Genomic DNA, 16,691 nt, shown 5'->3' on the forward strand with positions numbered 1-16,691 from the left:
GCATCTATTGGCAGTTATGGCGCCTCCCTGGATACTTACCGTGCTTACCTAGGTACTACTCAATTCCGGTACTATTCAATTCCTAGGCCGATCTCTACTCCAAGGTACCTGGTATGTTTGGCTGTGAATGGTGCCTGAACCTTGGTCTGTCACCTCTGTGGGTGCCTATTGTCCTTAGCTCTCCATCTTCGTCATCATGCGCTCTCCGCACCACTTTGGCAAACGTCATAGCAGAGTGACGGCGACTTTACCTGCACATCACACACTTTGCTGTTCGACTACATAAACCTCTGCACAGCCTTACTTGACTCTTTCACTATTTCACGCTACATTTCCACTCACTCAGAATCAGCCTCAGCCTTAGCCTCAGGCAGACTCAGACTCAGACTCAGAATCAGAATCAGAATCACCCGACTCACGAACCATTCAACATGCCTCAACACCCAGCGGAAGAAACTGCCCCCTCCAACATCTTCGATAAAGTCGCCAAAGAGTCCTCTGACTCGACTGCCTCCGACCACCCTATGCACAAGGAGAACGAGCAGCCTGTCAAGCAAGCGGCGTCTGCCCAAGACCACAAGGGGCTAGGTCCTCAGATCTCAGAGAGTAAGACATATCCTCTCAACCACTCACGTATCTTCGTACTAACGGAGCGCCCCTAGATATGCCAGAAGCCCAATCCAAAGACGAATTGAAGGCAAAGGCGGCTCAGATGAATGTTCGGTCGAGCGAGTAAAGCAAACGTGCAAAACAAGGGAACAAAGAATCATTAGCGTCACAGGCATGACTGTCGAAGCAGACACAACATTGCTGTAGGAATACATCATCATTGACCACGAAGCCGAGTCCGTATCTAAGTCACTTGTCGCCAACGCCTTTGCTTCGAATGCCCTAGGGCTCTTTGTCGAGACCTTTACCCTGACCTCGCTATGCATAAAACGAAATTGTCGAAAGAGATAGATAGCCTGTTCACACTCGTCTGGCCCTCTTTTCAGGGGGCTCTCCATCTTTTCGTCCTCGGCTCTGACCCGTAGCACCGCCCATACCGTGTGGTGCACCTGTGGTCTTGCAAGCGTCTTCGCTCAACGTATCACCAAAAACGTCCGCCTGAGATGTCGTCGACGCAGAAGGCTGCTCGGACTTTGATTCGTGTTGCAGTTCTGGTAGCACGATTGAGAAATAGATGAGTCGGCGGCATTGCTTGTCAGCTTCCTCCTTCTCCGCGGCTTTGTCATTAGACTTGTCTGAATTGGACTTTGTCTTGTGCTCCTCGGATGGTTGATCGACCTCTCCGCTCTCTGCTGCGCCACTGCTGACAAGGTCTTTGCTGGTATCTGCGTCTGACTCTGTCTTGTGCTTCTCACTATCCTTCTTGCCATCTGTCTTCTCTTCCTCTGGCGCCTCGGAGTAATGCCATAGAGCCTTTAGATCGCCCCTCACCAATGCTGTGCCCCAGAGTGACAGCAGAACTCCAGGAACCAGGTACAGCAGCGCTGGTTGAGCATGTTCTGCCACCTGCATCACGACAACTGTGGTCATCATTCCAGCGAGATAGCCTACGATTGTGGCGTAGAAATACGGCTTCGGGAACGTCTTTGCCTTGATCTCCTCCGTCCACAACTTTGAGCCGGTCCAGAACCGCTCACCCCAGTTGCCTTTTGCGTTGATATATGCAGGTTTTCGCATCTCCCCGCTATCTCTCTCGATTCTGCGTCCTTGCTGCAGATAGAACAAGAACAAATCAAACCTCAGCGCAAATGCAAGCATCATCCCCGGGACCACTATATCTCCCAGGCCCAACATCGCCATAGTCCTCTTCTTCGCCAGACACTGCAAGTATTCTTCCATGGCAGCTGACCCATCGGGTGCTCCAACCGGAAACACACATCCATCCGGTCTCGGAAAGAGCAGTTTAATTGGCACATCCAACTTTGTCGCCACCGTCACCATCATCGGCGTGAAGAAAACAAAGTAAATGTCGTAGAAAAACAGCGCGCTTAGGACAAGTGTTCCGGTCCAGGCCGTGGTCGGCGTCATGTATTGCAGCGACCCGTAGCAGAACGAGAAGCCAAGGAAGTTCGTCATGAACCAGGGTTTGGAGACGAAAGCATGGTAGCAGACGAGCGCGCAGGAGAGCAGCAGGCTGACCACGTCGAGAATATCGACGGGGGACTTGACAGTTATGAGGCCGTGGACATGGAGATTCAGACGTGCCTTTTTGTATAGCAGACCCCTCAATTTCCAGATACGCTTGGATATTGATACAGGGAGCGGGATCGATCGTAGCATTCCTGGGAAAGGGGAGTTGCTCTTTTCGCCGCGCTCAGTCATAAAGCACCATTCTTGTTGATCGACTTTCCACAGCTTGCCTCCGCTGGAATGTTGATTCGGGAGCAGGAAGGACCTAAGGACAGAAAGCATGTCTTTCAGGAACTTCATAGCGAAGAACAAGCCGATCTGGGAGAAGTAGATGCCAAGAACCCAGTTCAGCCACGCTGGGTCCTGAAGCCATTTGAGGATGAAGTACAGACTTGCCAGCGTTGCACCCGCCAGCAGCGGGAAGAGAAGCGCGTCCGAAGGTGTCAGGCTCTCGATCTTCTGCGATTCACCTTCATCGCGCTCATCCTCATCGGCTACACCTTTCTTGCGTTTTCGTGGCGCCGCTGAAGTTGGTCTTGACAGTGAGGCGTGTGCTGCCGTGTATATCGGGAAAATCGCCGAGACTAAGAGGTGAAGGTAGGTCGGGAAAAGAGGTTGCATCACCTCGATTTCGTAGGCAACGCGGCCGAGTAGTTCCATAATCGGTCCGGGTGCTGAAACCATGTTGAGTCGGAACCGTGACTGGGTTCGAAACGTAGGATTGTCTTTGAACGACCACAAGCAACTCCAGGCTTCAACAATGGAAAAGTTCGACAACTGAAAAGATGGACATCGTAGAGTTTGGAAGAGAGAAGTGAAGATTCAAGGCTGAGGCCAGGCTGTCCTTGGCTACTGTGATTGGTGGCTGACAAGGCTGACAAGGCTGACAAGGCTGGCGAGGCTGGCGAGGCTGAGTGCCACCCATGCGCGCCGCAACACGGTTACGTATGTCCAATTACCAGCACAAGGTACTTAGCAGATGACTTATACTGGAGGATTTGTATCATGATAGAAAGTGAGGCATTGTTTGTTCTTCACAGATCGAGACTCAAATTTTCAATGCAGGCTGGTGAATCGCTAAGTAGAACACCGGTACGATTTCCGATTGCTTCCAACTCATGTTTGGGTGCCGGTGTAGAACATCAGCAACCTTAGCGATCGCTGCTGTACCTTCTCCATGGCGTCGTCTCCGAATGCTACCTCGCGCTTGAATGAAGGATACTGCCTCAGAGTTTCGGTGGCGATCTTCAATGGCGCAGCAAGCATCTTCGGTCCCTGATCCACCATGTCGTCCTTCATACAAAACTCAACAGCTTGGAAAATACTCCGGGCAGCAACGGCAAAATCTGCACGGTGCTCGAGTGGTGGGAGGTTGAACACATCGCCCGAACATTTCGTCACCTGTCGAAGCTTCCCCATCTCCGAGTTTGGATCGACTTCCTCCTCAACCCGATCAAGCGTCGCAAAGGCCATCTTCAGCTCGCTCATCAATCTGTACAGTTCTTTCAAACCGTGCCATAGGATCGTCTGCACGGCCCAGATTATAAGCGCACTGTTTGCAACAGATAGGTTCGGGAAGTGGAATGCTACTGGAAAGACCATTCCTTCTTCTGAATCATCCCGATCCGGACGCGTTTTTGCCAATTCGGGCCAGAAAAGGGGCCCCAGTTGACTCTTCTCCATACTTGCCCATAAGGCCGACAGTTCTTGGTCTATATCCCAGCACTTTGGTATCATGATTAGTGCCAGCTCTAGTTTTCCATCAATATCCAAATCGTCAAACAGTCGTGCTTGGGAAAGAAATTCCGGTGCAAATGCTAAAAGATCGTAGACCTTGTCGAAGAAAGTCTTCGTCTCATATCGCCAGGGCACTTCTCGCCAAACAGGCTCCGACAGAAACGTAGGCTCTCTTTTGTCTAGTGCATAAAGGATCTGGGAATGTTAGCACGCGGCCATTCACCAATCAAAGATGAACGGCGTACCCCTTGAGCACGGAAGTGTACAAAGATCTGATGTGCCAAGCCATGAGCATGTGCCTCTGGACCTCGAAGTTTGACAAGTGTTTGGCAGCCGACCGTATGGCTGATATAAGCTTCTTTGGAATTATTGGGACATTGACTCAACTCATAGCCGGCCAACGTGATACACGCAGCAAGGGTTTGGTCGTCGAACATAAGGCGCGGATCCCACAATGCTGTTTGGAGCTGGCGTAGTCCATGATTGTATAGTTTCAGGCTCTCGTGTATCAATGCCTGATCGCAGTGTACTTCGCCTAATTTGGCAAGACATAACGCCATGGCGGACATCTCCAATGCAGGAATCATGTGAGGTAGTTCAGGCAGACGTAGCAGCCATATTCGCCGCCGTGGCATACCAATCTCCTCGTTCGGAAGGTGATGGTGCAAAAACTCCTGCAGTAGTTGCTGCCTTATAGCGGGAGTGGCGTTGACATGCCGGCCAGGGGGACATAAGGATGCTGCTTGATGAAAAGAGCCCACATCCCAGGGAGGGCCAGTCTTACGTGCTACAGAAGGAGTTGCTGGACCATCTTTCTTCCTTTCCATCTTGGCTGGCTCCCCCAAGGCTGCAATCTTCGAATCTGCATTTTGAGGGATTTGATGGGAGATGAATATTGGATATCGACGATAGCCAGTACACACCCGCTTTGATTTGATGCATTGGGCACAAGACGGTTGCTCAAGGCCACACTGTTTTGCAACACTCGTTAGCACGCAGGTTTAAACACCGAAATTGGAAGCAATACCGCTATCTTTCGTTTTCGACAAGTGCCACAGCCACGAGCTCTGGCGATTCCGACCATTGAGGCAATTTGGGCTACGACCTAGCATGAAGCATGAAGCATGAACTCTTGGTTGATGGCTTGGTTCATTGAGTAGCCGGAATAGAAGCACAGGAGAGCTTGTGGAGGAAAGGGCCATTTTGCGAGACGAAATCGTTCAACAGGCAGTCATTTTTCGGTTTTGATCTCCGGCTTAGTGCGCTGAGGACAGCATTATCTTTGCATTGTCGATCTCGAACTGGTAAGGCAGACTCGAAGACGTTCAGTTTGACCGGAGAGATGTTGCTAACAACTGCCCACTAGGCTCAAATAGGTGCATTGTGCGAATGGGCTGTGATTGGAGGCTGTACCACGTGATTTCGCGTTGGCACGGCGGATCTTACAGTATACAAGCGCAGCTCCAGTTTCTTCTCCCGTGTCGGCGACTCTGCGGAGACGTGTTGTCGTCTTCCCATGAATTCCAAACAATGTGGACCGCATCATAAAGGATGTAGCCTTTCGCTGATCAATCCGTGTGTATTGAAATGGCTCGTGGCCCGCTCAGACGGTCTGTCAGCATCACAGATCTTCGCTTCACCTTACGACGAGTGTTCGGCAAAGATTCATTCCGCCCCCTTCAAGAAGAGGTCATCACCGCTGTGCTTGCGGGGCACGATGTATTTCTCTGCGCTGCTACATCGTTCGGAAAATCTCTTTGTTACCAGCTACCAGCCGTGGTCTCATTAGGCGTCACTGTGGTCATCTCCCCTCTTCTGGCTTTGATGACGAACCAGGTCCAAGCAGCTCGCCATCTAGGCGTCGCGGTTGAATGCATCAATGGCAAGACTGGCTATCAAGAGAGGCATCGAATCGAGACTGACCTTCTGTGTGGTCATCCTGCTACCAAGTTACTCTATGTCACCCCAGAGCTTTGTGCTACGAACCACTTCCGCGAACTCATCATGAAAATCCACCGGCAAGGTCAACTTGTACGCATCGCTATCGACGAAGCGCACTGCATAAGTGAATGGGGTCACGATTTCCGCCCAGCTTACAAGGAGTTGATATGGCTCAAGACGTCTCTCAATTGTCCGTCCGTACCGGTCATGGCGGTCACCGCTACGGCTACGCCACAAGTTCGCGAGGATATTTTCAAGTTTCTCGGGCTTGTTACTACCAAGACCAAATCCTTCTCTACCTCGACAGCACGTCCAAATATACACTACGAAATACAATATTTCTCCGAGTCAAACCCAGAAAATGGCCAGGATGATGTCTTCCCGTATCTCATGTCCAGACTCGACTTCATGCACCAAAGACGAGTGCTGCGACTCAGACACCTTCGACAGCAAGACCCAGGGGCGGCGATAGCGCCTATTACGGGCATTGTCTACGTCTCCTATCGAGCTTCCGCAGATAGTTTGGCCACGAAACTGACGGAGGCTGGTGTTCGAGCTCAATCATATCATGCCGGACTGGAGGACGCTCAACGACTGAAGGTCCAGACTTCGTTTCTCAGATACGCGACCGCAGACCCTCGTCTGATACAATCGGCCGACGGACATAGCCTTATGTCGTCGTTCAACATCATGTGCGCGACCACAGCGTTCGGTATGGGCATCGACATACCCACCATCCGGTTTGTCATCCACTACGGTCTACCACGAGGCATGGAATCCTTCGCACAAGAATCAGGACGCGCGGGACGAGATAACAAATCAGCTTCGAGTATCATATTGTACACACGTGAAGAGAAAGAACGCAGTGAGTTTCGAGTAAAGAGTGATGCGAACAGAGAGAAGAGCAGGCCCAAGGCTGAGTCGAGGCTGGTGTCGTTGAAGAGCATCATTGGCTTTTGCGAGAACACCGATACGTGCCGCCATGACTTGGTGTCGAGCTATTTCGGAGACGATGCCGGGTCAGCAGAGTGCTACTATGCATGCGATGTGTGCAAGGAAGGCCCGGCCAAGCTGAAGAAGCGCAAGGAAAAAGGCCTGGCGGCCGAGAATGAGGCCTTCGCCTTTACCCAGAGAGAGCCGATGAGAGATTATGACTATGACTGATGACACGCCATGCTCATGACATGGCATTTGATACCCAGGGATACAGAGAAGGGGAAAATAGAAAGTGAAGGAGCGAATGACAAACACGGCCAAATAGGGATTACCCGGTCTCAAAGAGATAGCATTACTTATCACTGTTCGTGCACAGCATTCTTTCCAAGTGTGCCTGGACATGCTGAGTTCAACGCTCTCGGAATTGACTACTTGATATTGTAATAACCGCCCGAAAAGTCCACCAGCCACTGCTTCTCCACCTTGCTGATGTCCTTGAGATAGACCTTGTCTCCGGTCTGCAGGAGCTCGTGAAAGACCACGTACTCAGCCTTTCGGTTGAACATGAGACTCGTTGGATGCGCGTGCAACGTGACATTTCCCGAAACCGACCTGAAAGTCCCGTCAGGCTGCATCTTGGCAGCATTTGAGAAGAAACCTGTCACGAGACACTTGACAGTATTTGTCGCTTTCTCTGTCGGATTCGGCTGTGCGGTCGACAATGACGATAGTTGTGCGGTGGCCGGCGAATCCTGCACCTTAACGCCTAAGCGTTCAAGGTACCGCCTCAGCTGGTTCCGGATACTTACTGCGCGCTGCATGGACTTGAAGTTCAAGTGGTGCTCATGACACCAACGAGCTTCTTTCTTGCCTTTGGTCACGAAGGCTTGGTAGACGTTCAACAATGTGAGATGATCGCCTTCCTCGGCTGCGAACTTTCGGCGCGACAAGTCCATAGCCTTCTTCTCGCCGCTGTGGTGGAACCAGACATTGCCTTGGAGCGAAGTCATGGCGGCGATGGTGAGCATTTCGCTCTGGCAGTTGAACTTTGCGTCGGATGAGGTCAGGAGACACTTCGCCATCATGGGTGGGATGGCGAGTTCGGCCATGCGTGTGCCCAGTGGAGAGGTGAGTTTCGCATAGTCGTCGACCGCGCCGAGGGAGTAAAGCAGGTCGAACGCGCGGATCAGGAGTTGCGACGGAGGCGGCGAGATGAAGTCGAAGCGAACAATGTTGTCGATGCCAAGAGCTTTGAGTTGGAGGACCATCGGCGCAAGATTTGAACGCTGGATTTCTGGTGGCGTTGTTGCAGGTAGGGCGTCATAGGCTTGCCGGGTGTAAAGGCGGAAGCATTTGCCCGGTTGCGTGCGGCCAGCGCGGCCGGCTCGCTGGATTGCTGAGGCTTTTGACACTGGGAAGGGGGTCAATGTGTCGATGTTGGTGGTCGGATTGAAAGCGCGGAGTTTGACGAAGCCGCAGTCAATGACATACACCACACCAGAGACAGTCACGGAGGCTTCGGCGATGTTGGTGCTGAGGATCACTTTGCGTGTGTTTTCTGCTGCTTCGGAGAAGACGTACATCTGATCTTCTGTGCTCAGCCCAGCGTACAAGGGAAGTGGTTGAAGCGCTTGTGCTTGGGGATGTAGTGTCGAGGCTAGTTCGGATAATTTTTGCATGGCAGTTTCGATCTCCTCCCTGCCCGTGAGGAAGACCAGAATATCACCAGGAGCTTCTTCTTGATGGATGGTAAACGCCGTCCGTACAGCCTTTTCGACGTAGTCATCCGTCGGCTGGTCCAGATAGAGCATATCGACAGGATATGTGCGCCCTTCGATACTGACAATCCGACATTGTTCATCTGTTGCATCCTCATGTCTGAAGAATTCTACGAATCGTTCGGCTTCCAGCGTGGCACTGCTGACGATGATCCTCAATTCTGGTCGTCGCTTCTTGATCTTCTTCAGCAGCCCTAGTAGAACATCCGAACTCAAAGATCTTTCATGAGCTTCGTCGACCATGATTATCGAGTACCTTGTCAATAGGGGGTCGACCAAGGCTTCTCTCAGTAGCATGCCATCCGTGAGAAATTTGATCCTCGTCCGCGCAGACGTTACGTCCTCGAAGCGAATCGAGTATCCCACTTCTTCACCAACCTGGCATCTCATCTCCTCTGCGACTCGAGTAGCCACCGTGGTGACAGCCACTCTCCTGGGCTAGGGAAACTTGTCAAACACAATCGGGACTAGAAGTAAGTCAACTTACCCACCTGAGTGATCGCAATACATTTTCCGTCGGAGCACCATCCCGCTTGTTCAAGGAACTGGGGAAGTTGTGTAGTTTTGCCGCTGCCTGTCTGACCTACTATGACAGTGACCTGATGGTTTTCGATTGTGTAGAGAAGGCTGGCTTTATGTCTCGCAATGGGCAACAGGGCCGATGGAGTGTAGAGCGCCGGAACAAAGGAGAGATCAAAATCGGTCATGGTCGATGCTCCACTGGATAATCATGATGCCATAGCACCTGTGCAACTCCTGTCGAGGACCATGCTTGACAACGAAGGGAGTAAGGTACTTGAGGCACTCGTACAAATTATCTCGAACAATCTCGGGCATCTTGCACCGCCACAGATGCCACATCATGTCATTAGCCACATCGTCACTGCCAAGACCGTGATACAACTGGAGATTCGGCGCAATCATATGTTTGTTTCAAGAACTCCGCTGCCTGATATACTTTCAATCTTCCAGTTGTTGCTAGGAATTCTTCGAGGTCACCGGATTGAGCAGAATATATCCTATCAGCCTATCCCAACATGGCAAACAATGGCGCAGTAAGTGAACTATCTCCTGGACAAGCTCAATTCCTAACCTTTCCATCCACAGTCGTCGCCCGTCTCACCACTCAAGCCCTCCGATGGTCCTCCTGAGTCTCCTACCACGGCCCGCCCGTTAGATTTCGACAGTGACCAAGAGACCGGCACAATATCCACACCGACAAAGACATCCAAGCCAGAAACACTACCTAGTCTCCCTCCTAAAGATGACCCTGCTCCGCCCGCGAAACCTCCGAGACCAATGAGTCCTCGGGAACAAGCAGAGAACACATTGAAAGAGGCTTTTCCAACCATTGATGCCAACGTGGTGCGAGCTGTTCTGACAGCGAGTGGTGGGCATGTTGAGCCTGCTTTCAATGCTCTGTTGGGCATGACAGATCCCGACTCGCAGCGAGAACCTGAACCACCTGCCAGACCTCCTCGACCTGCTGTAAAGAATCCTGCTTCCACACAAATGAGTCAGCTCGAGGCAGATGAACTCTATGCAAGACAATTAGCGGAGCATTACGAAGGTTCGGACAGACAGCAACCACAGCGTCGTGGGTCTGGGGGAAGATTCAATGAACATCTACCGGGGTCAAGACCTGGGCGGCCAGGCGCAAGCCCAAACCCAGAAGATGTACCGTGGCGGAGTTTTATTGATGGTAAGTTTTGATCTCGGCCGGTCACGATATCTTGGAAGCTGACGTTTATCTCAAATAGATGACCTCCCTGAAATCCGCGACAACATCCGGAAAGGATTTATCGAAACCCAGACCACTGTAAACAAATGGATCACAGCGTTCAAGAAGAAAATCGATGGAGAAGAAGATGACGGGACATTTGTTGGCCAACCAGAACAACCACCACCAATGCCACCCCGCCGCAGCGCAGATACACGACGAAGTGCCGATCTTCAGCGGTACGATGCAGACATGCAACCCATTGGAGACGACTTTTCAAAGCTGGAACTCCGAGATGGAGAAGCGCCACCACGCACATCGAGCCGGCCGTTAGCCAATCCCAACCTGTTCAAGCCCAATGAACGGCGTCCGTCACCCGGTACAGCACGCAAGGTGTCTTTCCAAGATGGCCCGCCTGAGGAGATCAGGGATATGTACTCAGCCTCCCCCAAACCCAGCAATGTGACGACCACCACAGCGACCGCGCCAGGATCGGGCGGTAAGGCCAGCAAATGGCAGCCATTGAAATCGGTCGATCCGAGTCCAGTAGCCGACAATGATCCATTCAGCTTGGGTGACAGTGACGAGGAAAAAGATGCGAAGCCGATAACTTTGACGGATGACGAACCAGTAAAAGATGATGCTACAGACTCGAAAGCTGATGATGACCAAGTCAAGAAAGCTACTGACGAAGCTATGAAGGAGGGTATTGGCGCAGGAAGCAAGTAGGGACCGTGTTTGGTAATCGGAATTGACCACAGCCATGTGGAATGGCACAAACGTTACATCACGATCTCATTTGCGCGGAGAATGATCTCGACGGCCGCGTATATATTTTCTTTAACTGAAGTACATCTCAGGGTCATGATCCAACTGAGAATCTATCAGGACAGGCTTGATTGAATATAACGAGCCTTGATTGCAGATTGTGCGTAAACCGTCGGGTGTTTGCAAGTATTGCATACCTTAGTCATTGCCCCGTTCCCGTGTAACATGTCCTGAGCCTTGCCTCTCCCTGCCATACCACCTGAGTGACCCTGCCCTTGGTGTTGCCACACATCGCGTTGTTTCACCCTCCATTCTCAAGAATTGCGATGTGAGCTCATCTTGCCTCGCCACAATCAGCTGGCTACCGACTACCTATCCAGCTTCACATCGCCTGCCTTCCCCGTACTCCCGACCGCATCCATCATCCACTCGATCCTCTCCTGGATCAGCCTTGTCCCTTCCTCCATGTATTCAGTCAAGGGAGTCCGCCCCGCCTTCTGCGCAGCGTACTGCTCATACTTCCACAGCACGACCTGATTGACGTTCAACCTCGTCATGCCGGCCTGCACGCACTGGCGGAAAATGTCCGCGGTGAACTCGTTGGTCCCGTGCATCACGAGCGTGACTTTGCCCTTAGCCGCCTCCCTTATCCCCTTGAGCCGTTCGAAGTCCAGCTTGATGTTCTCCACGCCGTGGTAGGGACCGTGCACGTTTCCTATCGCCGGCGCGAGGAAATCGATGCCCGTGTCGATGAACTGCAAGGCCTCCTCGGGCGTGGTCAGAATGCCCTCGAGATCGCCCGTGTCCTGCACGCCGGCCTCGCCGCCATTGATCCTACCGGGCTCCGCTTCCGTGGCGATGCCCAGATCGTGACAGTACCGCACGAGCTCCGTCGTCCGCGACAGGTTCTCGGCCTTCTCGTAGTGCGACATGTCGACCATGATGCTGTCGAATTTGCCCGTCTGCGCGGCTCGTTTGATCGCCTCCTCGCTCTGCGCGTGGTCCAGGTGCAGACTCATCGGCACCTTGGCGCTGCGGCAGACGTCCGCGGCCAGGTTGACCAGGTTGTCATACCCGTAGTCTTGGGCCCAAGGGAACAACAGGATCTGGCACGGCGAGTTCTTGGCCTCGGCCGCCTTGCGGCACGCAATGATCGCTTCAAGATTGTAACATACCACGCCTGGCAGTCCGTAGCCTCCTGCTTCTGCGGCCTTGAGGATGCGCACCGAGATGTTTTGCGATAGATCTGGCATGGCTGGAAGAAGCGGTCGGGGGTTAGGTAGTCTTGATTTTTGACGCTACGGGAGCTGGTGTTCAGCACAGAAGAAACCGCCTAGGTAGTCATGTGTGCTCAAGGAAAAGTGTTCTCACCGACAGATTTTATCTATGACTGCTGAAAACCTTGCTAGGAGATTCGCATACGCTGGTTGTTGTCGCCGTTAGAAGGGGACGTCGAAAAGCAAACAACAGTACCGTTCATTCATACGGACTGTCTTCCGCCGAAGTTCCAATCGAGGTCGGGGGAAACCGATCCACCAAAGTGTACAAGTCCCGCTCGGTGTTCGTCGGCATGACTTCCGTGCGAGAGTGATACAGCTCATGAAAAAGTATTCTAGGGTGACTCCATACTGATCTTGATCCGCTCTCACAAAGAAGGCCGCTTAGGGCCAACATGGGCGACTACGTCCACCTTGAGAAGCACGCCGGTCATGTCACCAAACATTTGTGTCTAAGAAAGGCTAAGGTTGCCAACGATGATTGAGGCCTATGAGGACGTTGGTCAACTACCTTCGACACCGCCAACACTCTGAGTCTGCCCCCAAGGTCGTGCGCAAGCCTTCGTACTGCCATTACTCGCTCTTGATCAAGCAAAGTCGACACGAACGTGCCTTTACCTCCACCCACCGTACAGCAACCTCAGTCGCCCGACGATAGCTGCGCTGCTAAGATTCGAGTCCTTTGTCATCTGGAGGACAATCCGCTGACACGCCTCGAAGCTGTGCCTCATTGCTCCATGTACAACCCATTGGCCCCCGCAGAAGATGAACCGAGGAAAAGCATCGAGGTCAAAGCCCTCGCCATCTACCCTATTCGAAGGTTCACGCAGCAGGACATGATGCCTGCTTGGGTGGAGGAGGTTTTTTTGCCTCGGTATGACGAACAAATACGGACTCTCTGGACCCATATGTTGAATACATGCTCGACCCTGTGCCCGCCTTCACGCCCCGGCCAGTGTGGTTGAGGACAGTGGCCATATTTTCAACCAATGCAATGTCCGTCCCTAGCAGTATGTCAGTGGTGGTGAGATGCTAAGCTCAAGTAACGACAGTTGCGTACCAGGCAAGCCTAACACTGTTGCTATGACCGGAAGAGGCTCGTATTGTCTAGTTATTCGAGAAAAGTCATCAATTTCACCGACTGTCCAGTGTTAACAAGATATCCACTTTCAAGGGTGTCATCAACCATACTAGGAACCGAGATTTCTGGCGCACCAAGGATAGGCGAGAGCCAGAGCTGCTGAGTAGCAGATGGCGCCGATGGCAGGCTATGCATGTTGGCTCACTTCCACAACATTCCAAGGGTATTACTTACGCGGCAGGCTGATCTCTCGGGTCTGGAATTTGCTCGCTGACCGGGAGAACGACCAAGGTCTCGTGATCCGCGCTCTGGAGGACGTCCTCCAGCAGCCACTTCTTGTAGACCTTCAACCGATCAACGGCTTCCTCGTACTGCTCAGCCGTAATGTTCGTCGCGGCGTCCCTGAGATGGTCAGTGCCTAAATGCAGGCATCAAGGCTTGAACTTACCATCGCCACCGAGTGGTGGGGTTTACATAAGGCTCAGCGCCATATTGTTCATGATAGTTCGTGCGAAAAGCATCCAGCTGATGGTAGAGTCCGTAACAAAAGCTAAGAATCCCAATCTGGTTGTCGTCAGCGGTCTTCCAAATATATAGGTTAGACAAAACATACATTGTGCATATAACAGCTCAGTGATGTATGCGACGTTCCAGCCGGTTTTCGCTCGCTCCAGAGGTCGCTCAGTGATATGCGCGCTCTGGTGATGGAATACATGCTCTCAATGTCAGTAAAAAGCTGCTCGAAGAGATCCTGTTGTCTCTTGTCTGACAACGGGTAATAGTCTTCCAGATACACAAGGCGCGTCGGCTTTGCGAGTGTGAGCGACAAATTGCTGAGGCCACGCCGGTGACCCACCTTTGTACATGCGGCTGAAGGCTTGCCTACCAGTACATTGGCGACTTTCGGATGATGTCCATCTCTCGGCTAAATATGGCAGGAGCATCGAAGGGTCTGTCACCTAGATCAGCCTGCAATCTTCGGATCGATTGAGGAGGGGACAAACCTCCACGAGGGTATGATGCCCTCTTGCGTGACTGCGTCATGAGAGAGACGCATTTGAAAGACACCGTTCGCGTAAGCTGGACGCCTGCTACTACCTGTAGCTGAAAAATCAAGGTCAGTGGCCGAGACTGGCTCTAGTTGTCCTGTTTCATGCTTACTGTCTGTGCCTAGAGTGAAGTCCAACCATTCGTAGGATGCGGCTGCGGCACCGCTGCCTCCGCTGCTGCTCGATGCTGACTGGTACCCATCGCCGCGAGGATTGAAGGATGCTTGAAAATCTGCAGACTCGGCTGGCTCCTCTTTGGTGTTCAAAGACCCCAACTTGAGAGTGCCCAGAAGGTGTGCGCCAACTTCAATCAATTTACCGATGATAGGTGCAGTTGTCGTGGCTCGTTCATTGACAGCATAGTACGTTCGGCAGCCAACGGTCGCTCTGAGACCTGCAACCTCGAAGCAATCTTTGATTGCGAATCTGTAACCCTCGATTTCGCTGCGCTTCCCATGAGAGTGTGGACCCCGTGATGGGACAGCAACGCTCAAGGACGAAGGGTATTCACCTGCAATGCGAAGGCCACTGTGTGATTTCCTGGAAGAATCAGCGAAAGGTTATGAGGCACAAATTTCCGCTCGCTCTTCCAAGTCATCAGGTCTGGTGGTGAGCACGAAAGCTGCCTGAATATCATCGTACAACCGGTAGGGTCTGAATATCTTTTCCTGTACCAGAACATATGGGCCATCCCTCGGAAGGTTAGGCAGACTCGATGATTCCACGGCGACGACATTCTCAGAACCCCAGGCATCCGACAATTGTTGGCGGATGCTGGCAAGTTGGTCTTGTCCCAACTGACTATCCGCAGCGACCAGTATGTCATGCCGAAAGGCAGCAGAAAAGACGTCGTCTTGCGCCGGTGTCTCCTCAAGTCGTCTTGAGATACCTGTAGGACCGAGATCGTCAGTGCCAATATGTAGCAATGTGACGGGCTGTTAGCTCTCTGCCGCAGGGAACTGGTTGTGAGACTGCAAAAAGTTGGTCAGCTATGCTAAAATGGCCCCTTTCTCTTGTCCAACAGCTCACCAGCGCCCCATGTCGCACCATATGATACTCGATTCCGTCGATGAGACCGGTGAGAGCGTGTATCGTACTTAAGAAATCGTGCATGGTAGGGGAATCGAGGCGCAGCTTCAGCTGCGTCACTTTGTTGGAGGGAGCAGTGGAAACAGGACCGAGTATGTTCGAAGCCTCGGGACACTGTGCATACACGAGGAAGGTCAGCTGTAACGTGGTACTTTAAGCAGTGTAGAGAGCGTGGCTTCGATCAGGTCCCGGTCAGTGACTGGCTTGGTAGGTAATGAGGCTGAAATGAGAGTCGGACGCAAGATGCTGTGAGGTTCGGCGGCTGTTGACTGTTCTTTCACTGCGATTTCACTCTCAGATCTGGGGAGGCAGATTGGGTGACATGAATTCATTCATCCACTTGCTCGGCTCTGACTCTGCGCCAAAGGATTGAACGCTGCGTACGGCCCGATGAATGCCTCCCTGCGCTGCCTCCTTCGCGAAGCTGAATGTCGGGACGTGAAGCAAGCGTTGAAGTATCTGAAGGGGTTGAATTCACTCAATAATGATGGAAGGAGAGAGATCCCGTTTAATGGCCTCCAATATTCGTATCTCTTTATAGACGCACCTCTTTGCAACTTTGGTTTCATCCTGATTTTCGCGGCATCGAAAAGTTCCATGATGAGAACAGGGAACTGTAACTACTGAAGACGCTTTGTCCCGCCTGTCGGCAACAATCCACCTCCGCCACCTCCACCACCTCCACCATCTCCATCGTCTTGCTCTGACCGGCTTTCGCCTTCTGCGGCTTTAGATCTCCTCCAGCCTTTCCACCACAAACTGACGCAACTGCGCCCGAGGATATCGTCGAACCACCATCTGCACGTTCGATTTCGTCTTCGGAACGAATAGAGAGCAAGTCAAATTGCCCTTGACGATGGCAAAGCTCTTTTAGAGTTCATCGATGGCCTCAATGCACCACCCATAATGGCTGAGATAGGCGAGCATCCGCGGCCGCTGTCGGAGCGTGTCCCACTGTTTCATTTGTCACGGGCTTGGGGATATCTTCTGGAAAATATCTGTATATGTGTAGGGACGGGCGCCGCCGAATTCGTTGAGGTATTGGGGTCGGGTTCAGGCCCCTAAAAAATATTGATGACTAATCACGGGTGTCAAATTACCTGCGGGGAAAATAGACCGTTTTGGTGTTGTCGGCAAAGTTGCCTGGTGACGTAATTCTGTGACCGCAAGCACCAT

General features: G+C 52.2%; 8 protein-coding genes across 8 annotated transcripts; 3 read left to right on the forward strand and 5 right to left on the reverse strand.

Annotated features, from left to right (window-relative positions):
* The first annotated feature begins 58 nt into the window (after positions 1-58).
* On the forward strand, positions 59-871 carry PV05_06096 (uncharacterized protein). Its single transcript, XM_013462685.1, has 2 exons — positions 59-606; positions 663-871. The coding sequence occupies exons 1-2, from the start codon at positions 432-434 to the stop codon at positions 734-736; spliced, it is 249 nt and encodes an 82-aa protein (XP_013318139.1). The 5' UTR covers positions 59-431; the 3' UTR covers positions 737-871.
* PV05_06097 (uncharacterized protein) lies at positions 869-2,894 on the reverse strand. Its single transcript, XM_013462686.1, has one exon. The coding sequence runs from the start codon at positions 2,821-2,823 to the stop codon at positions 970-972; it is 1,854 nt and encodes a 617-aa protein (XP_013318140.1). The 5' UTR covers positions 2,824-2,894; the 3' UTR covers positions 869-969.
* A 248-nt stretch (positions 2,895-3,142) lies between these two features.
* PV05_06098 (uncharacterized protein) lies at positions 3,143-5,084 on the reverse strand. The gene is made up of 3 exons (XM_013462687.1): positions 4,904-5,084; positions 4,122-4,847; positions 3,143-4,071 (listed from the first exon to the last, which is right to left on the reverse strand). The coding sequence occupies exons 1-3, from the start codon at positions 4,958-4,960 to the stop codon at positions 3,256-3,258; spliced, it is 1,599 nt and encodes a 532-aa protein (XP_013318141.1). The 5' UTR covers positions 4,961-5,084; the 3' UTR covers positions 3,143-3,255.
* A 379-nt stretch (positions 5,085-5,463) lies between these two features.
* Positions 5,464-7,056, forward strand: PV05_06099 (uncharacterized protein; the record flags this gene model as incomplete). Its single annotated transcript, XM_013462688.1, has 1 exon — positions 5,464-7,056. One exon carries the CDS (start codon positions 5,464-5,466, stop codon positions 6,979-6,981), a length of 1,518 nt encoding a protein of 505 aa, XP_013318142.1. The 3' UTR covers positions 6,982-7,056.
* Positions 7,057-7,085: 29 nt separating this feature from the next.
* Positions 7,086-9,306, reverse strand: PV05_06100 (uncharacterized protein). Its single transcript, XM_013462689.1, has 2 exons — positions 9,023-9,306; positions 7,086-8,969 (listed from the first exon to the last, which is right to left on the reverse strand). The coding sequence occupies exons 1-2, from the start codon at positions 9,236-9,238 to the stop codon at positions 7,182-7,184; spliced, it is 2,004 nt and encodes a 667-aa protein (XP_013318143.1). The 5' UTR covers positions 9,239-9,306; the 3' UTR covers positions 7,086-7,181.
* Positions 9,307-9,478: 172 nt separating this feature from the next.
* On the forward strand, positions 9,479-11,161 carry PV05_06101 (uncharacterized protein). The gene is made up of 3 exons (XM_013462690.1): positions 9,479-9,586; positions 9,639-10,233; positions 10,292-11,161. The coding sequence occupies exons 1-3, from the start codon at positions 9,569-9,571 to the stop codon at positions 10,978-10,980; spliced, it is 1,302 nt and encodes a 433-aa protein (XP_013318144.1). The 5' UTR covers positions 9,479-9,568; the 3' UTR covers positions 10,981-11,161.
* Positions 11,162-11,387: 226 nt separating this feature from the next.
* Positions 11,388-12,272, reverse strand: PV05_06102 (uncharacterized protein; the record flags this gene model as incomplete). The annotated part of the gene is made up of 1 exon (XM_013462691.1): positions 11,388-12,272. One exon carries the CDS (start codon positions 12,270-12,272, stop codon positions 11,388-11,390), a length of 885 nt encoding a protein of 294 aa, XP_013318145.1.
* Positions 12,273-13,118: 846 nt separating this feature from the next.
* PV05_06103 (uncharacterized protein) lies at positions 13,119-16,114 on the reverse strand (the record flags this gene model as incomplete). The annotated part of the gene is made up of 11 exons (XM_013462692.1): positions 13,119-13,300; positions 13,357-13,437; positions 13,488-13,564; positions 13,612-13,779; positions 13,826-13,941; positions 13,991-14,210; positions 14,264-14,329; positions 14,382-14,481; positions 14,539-14,966; positions 15,069-15,315; positions 16,063-16,114. 11 exons carry the CDS (start codon positions 16,112-16,114, stop codon positions 13,119-13,121), a joined length of 1,737 nt encoding a protein of 578 aa, XP_013318146.1.
* Positions 16,115-16,691: the final 577 nt, after the last annotated feature.

Source organism: Exophiala xenobiotica (genome assembly GCF_000835505.1).
Source record: "Exophiala xenobiotica strain CBS 118157 unplaced genomic scaffold supercont1.3, whole genome shotgun sequence".
NCBI lineage: Eukaryota > Fungi > Ascomycota > Eurotiomycetes > Chaetothyriales > Herpotrichiellaceae > Exophiala > Exophiala xenobiotica.

Excerpts from the sequence above, each read along its gene's own strand:
- PV05_06096 (XM_013462685.1), top strand. The coding sequence starts at position 432 with ATGCCTCAACACCCAGCGGAAGAAACTGCCCCCTCCAACATCTTCGAT. Across the intron at positions 607-662 it reads AGGTCCTCAGATCTCAGAGA|ATATGCCAGAAGCCCAATCC; the intron begins GTAAGACATATC and ends GAGCGCCCCTAG.
- PV05_06097 (XM_013462686.1), bottom strand. The coding sequence starts at position 2,823 with ATGGTTTCAGCACCCGGACCGATTATGGAACTACTCGGCCGCGTTGCC.
- PV05_06098 (XM_013462687.1), bottom strand. The coding sequence starts at position 4,960 with ATGGTCGGAATCGCCAGAGCTCGTGGCTGTGGCACTTGTCGAAAACGA. Across the intron at positions 4,848-4,903 it reads GTCGAAAACGAAAGATAGCG|TGTGGCCTTGAGCAACCGTC; the intron begins GTATTGCTTCCA and ends GTTGCAAAACAG. Across the intron at positions 4,072-4,121 it reads TACACTTCCGTGCTCAAGGG|ATCCTTTATGCACTAGACAA; the intron begins GTACGCCGTTCA and ends TAACATTCCCAG.
- PV05_06100 (XM_013462689.1), bottom strand. The coding sequence starts at position 9,238 with ATGACCGATTTTGATCTCTCCTTTGTTCCGGCGCTCTACACTCCATCG. Across the intron at positions 8,970-9,022 it reads AATGTATTGCGATCACTCAG|CCCAGGAGAGTGGCTGTCAC; the intron begins GTGGGTAAGTTG and ends AAGTTTCCCTAG.
- PV05_06101 (XM_013462690.1), top strand. Across the intron at positions 10,234-10,291 it reads GTGGCGGAGTTTTATTGATG|ATGACCTCCCTGAAATCCGC; the intron begins GTAAGTTTTGAT and ends TATCTCAAATAG.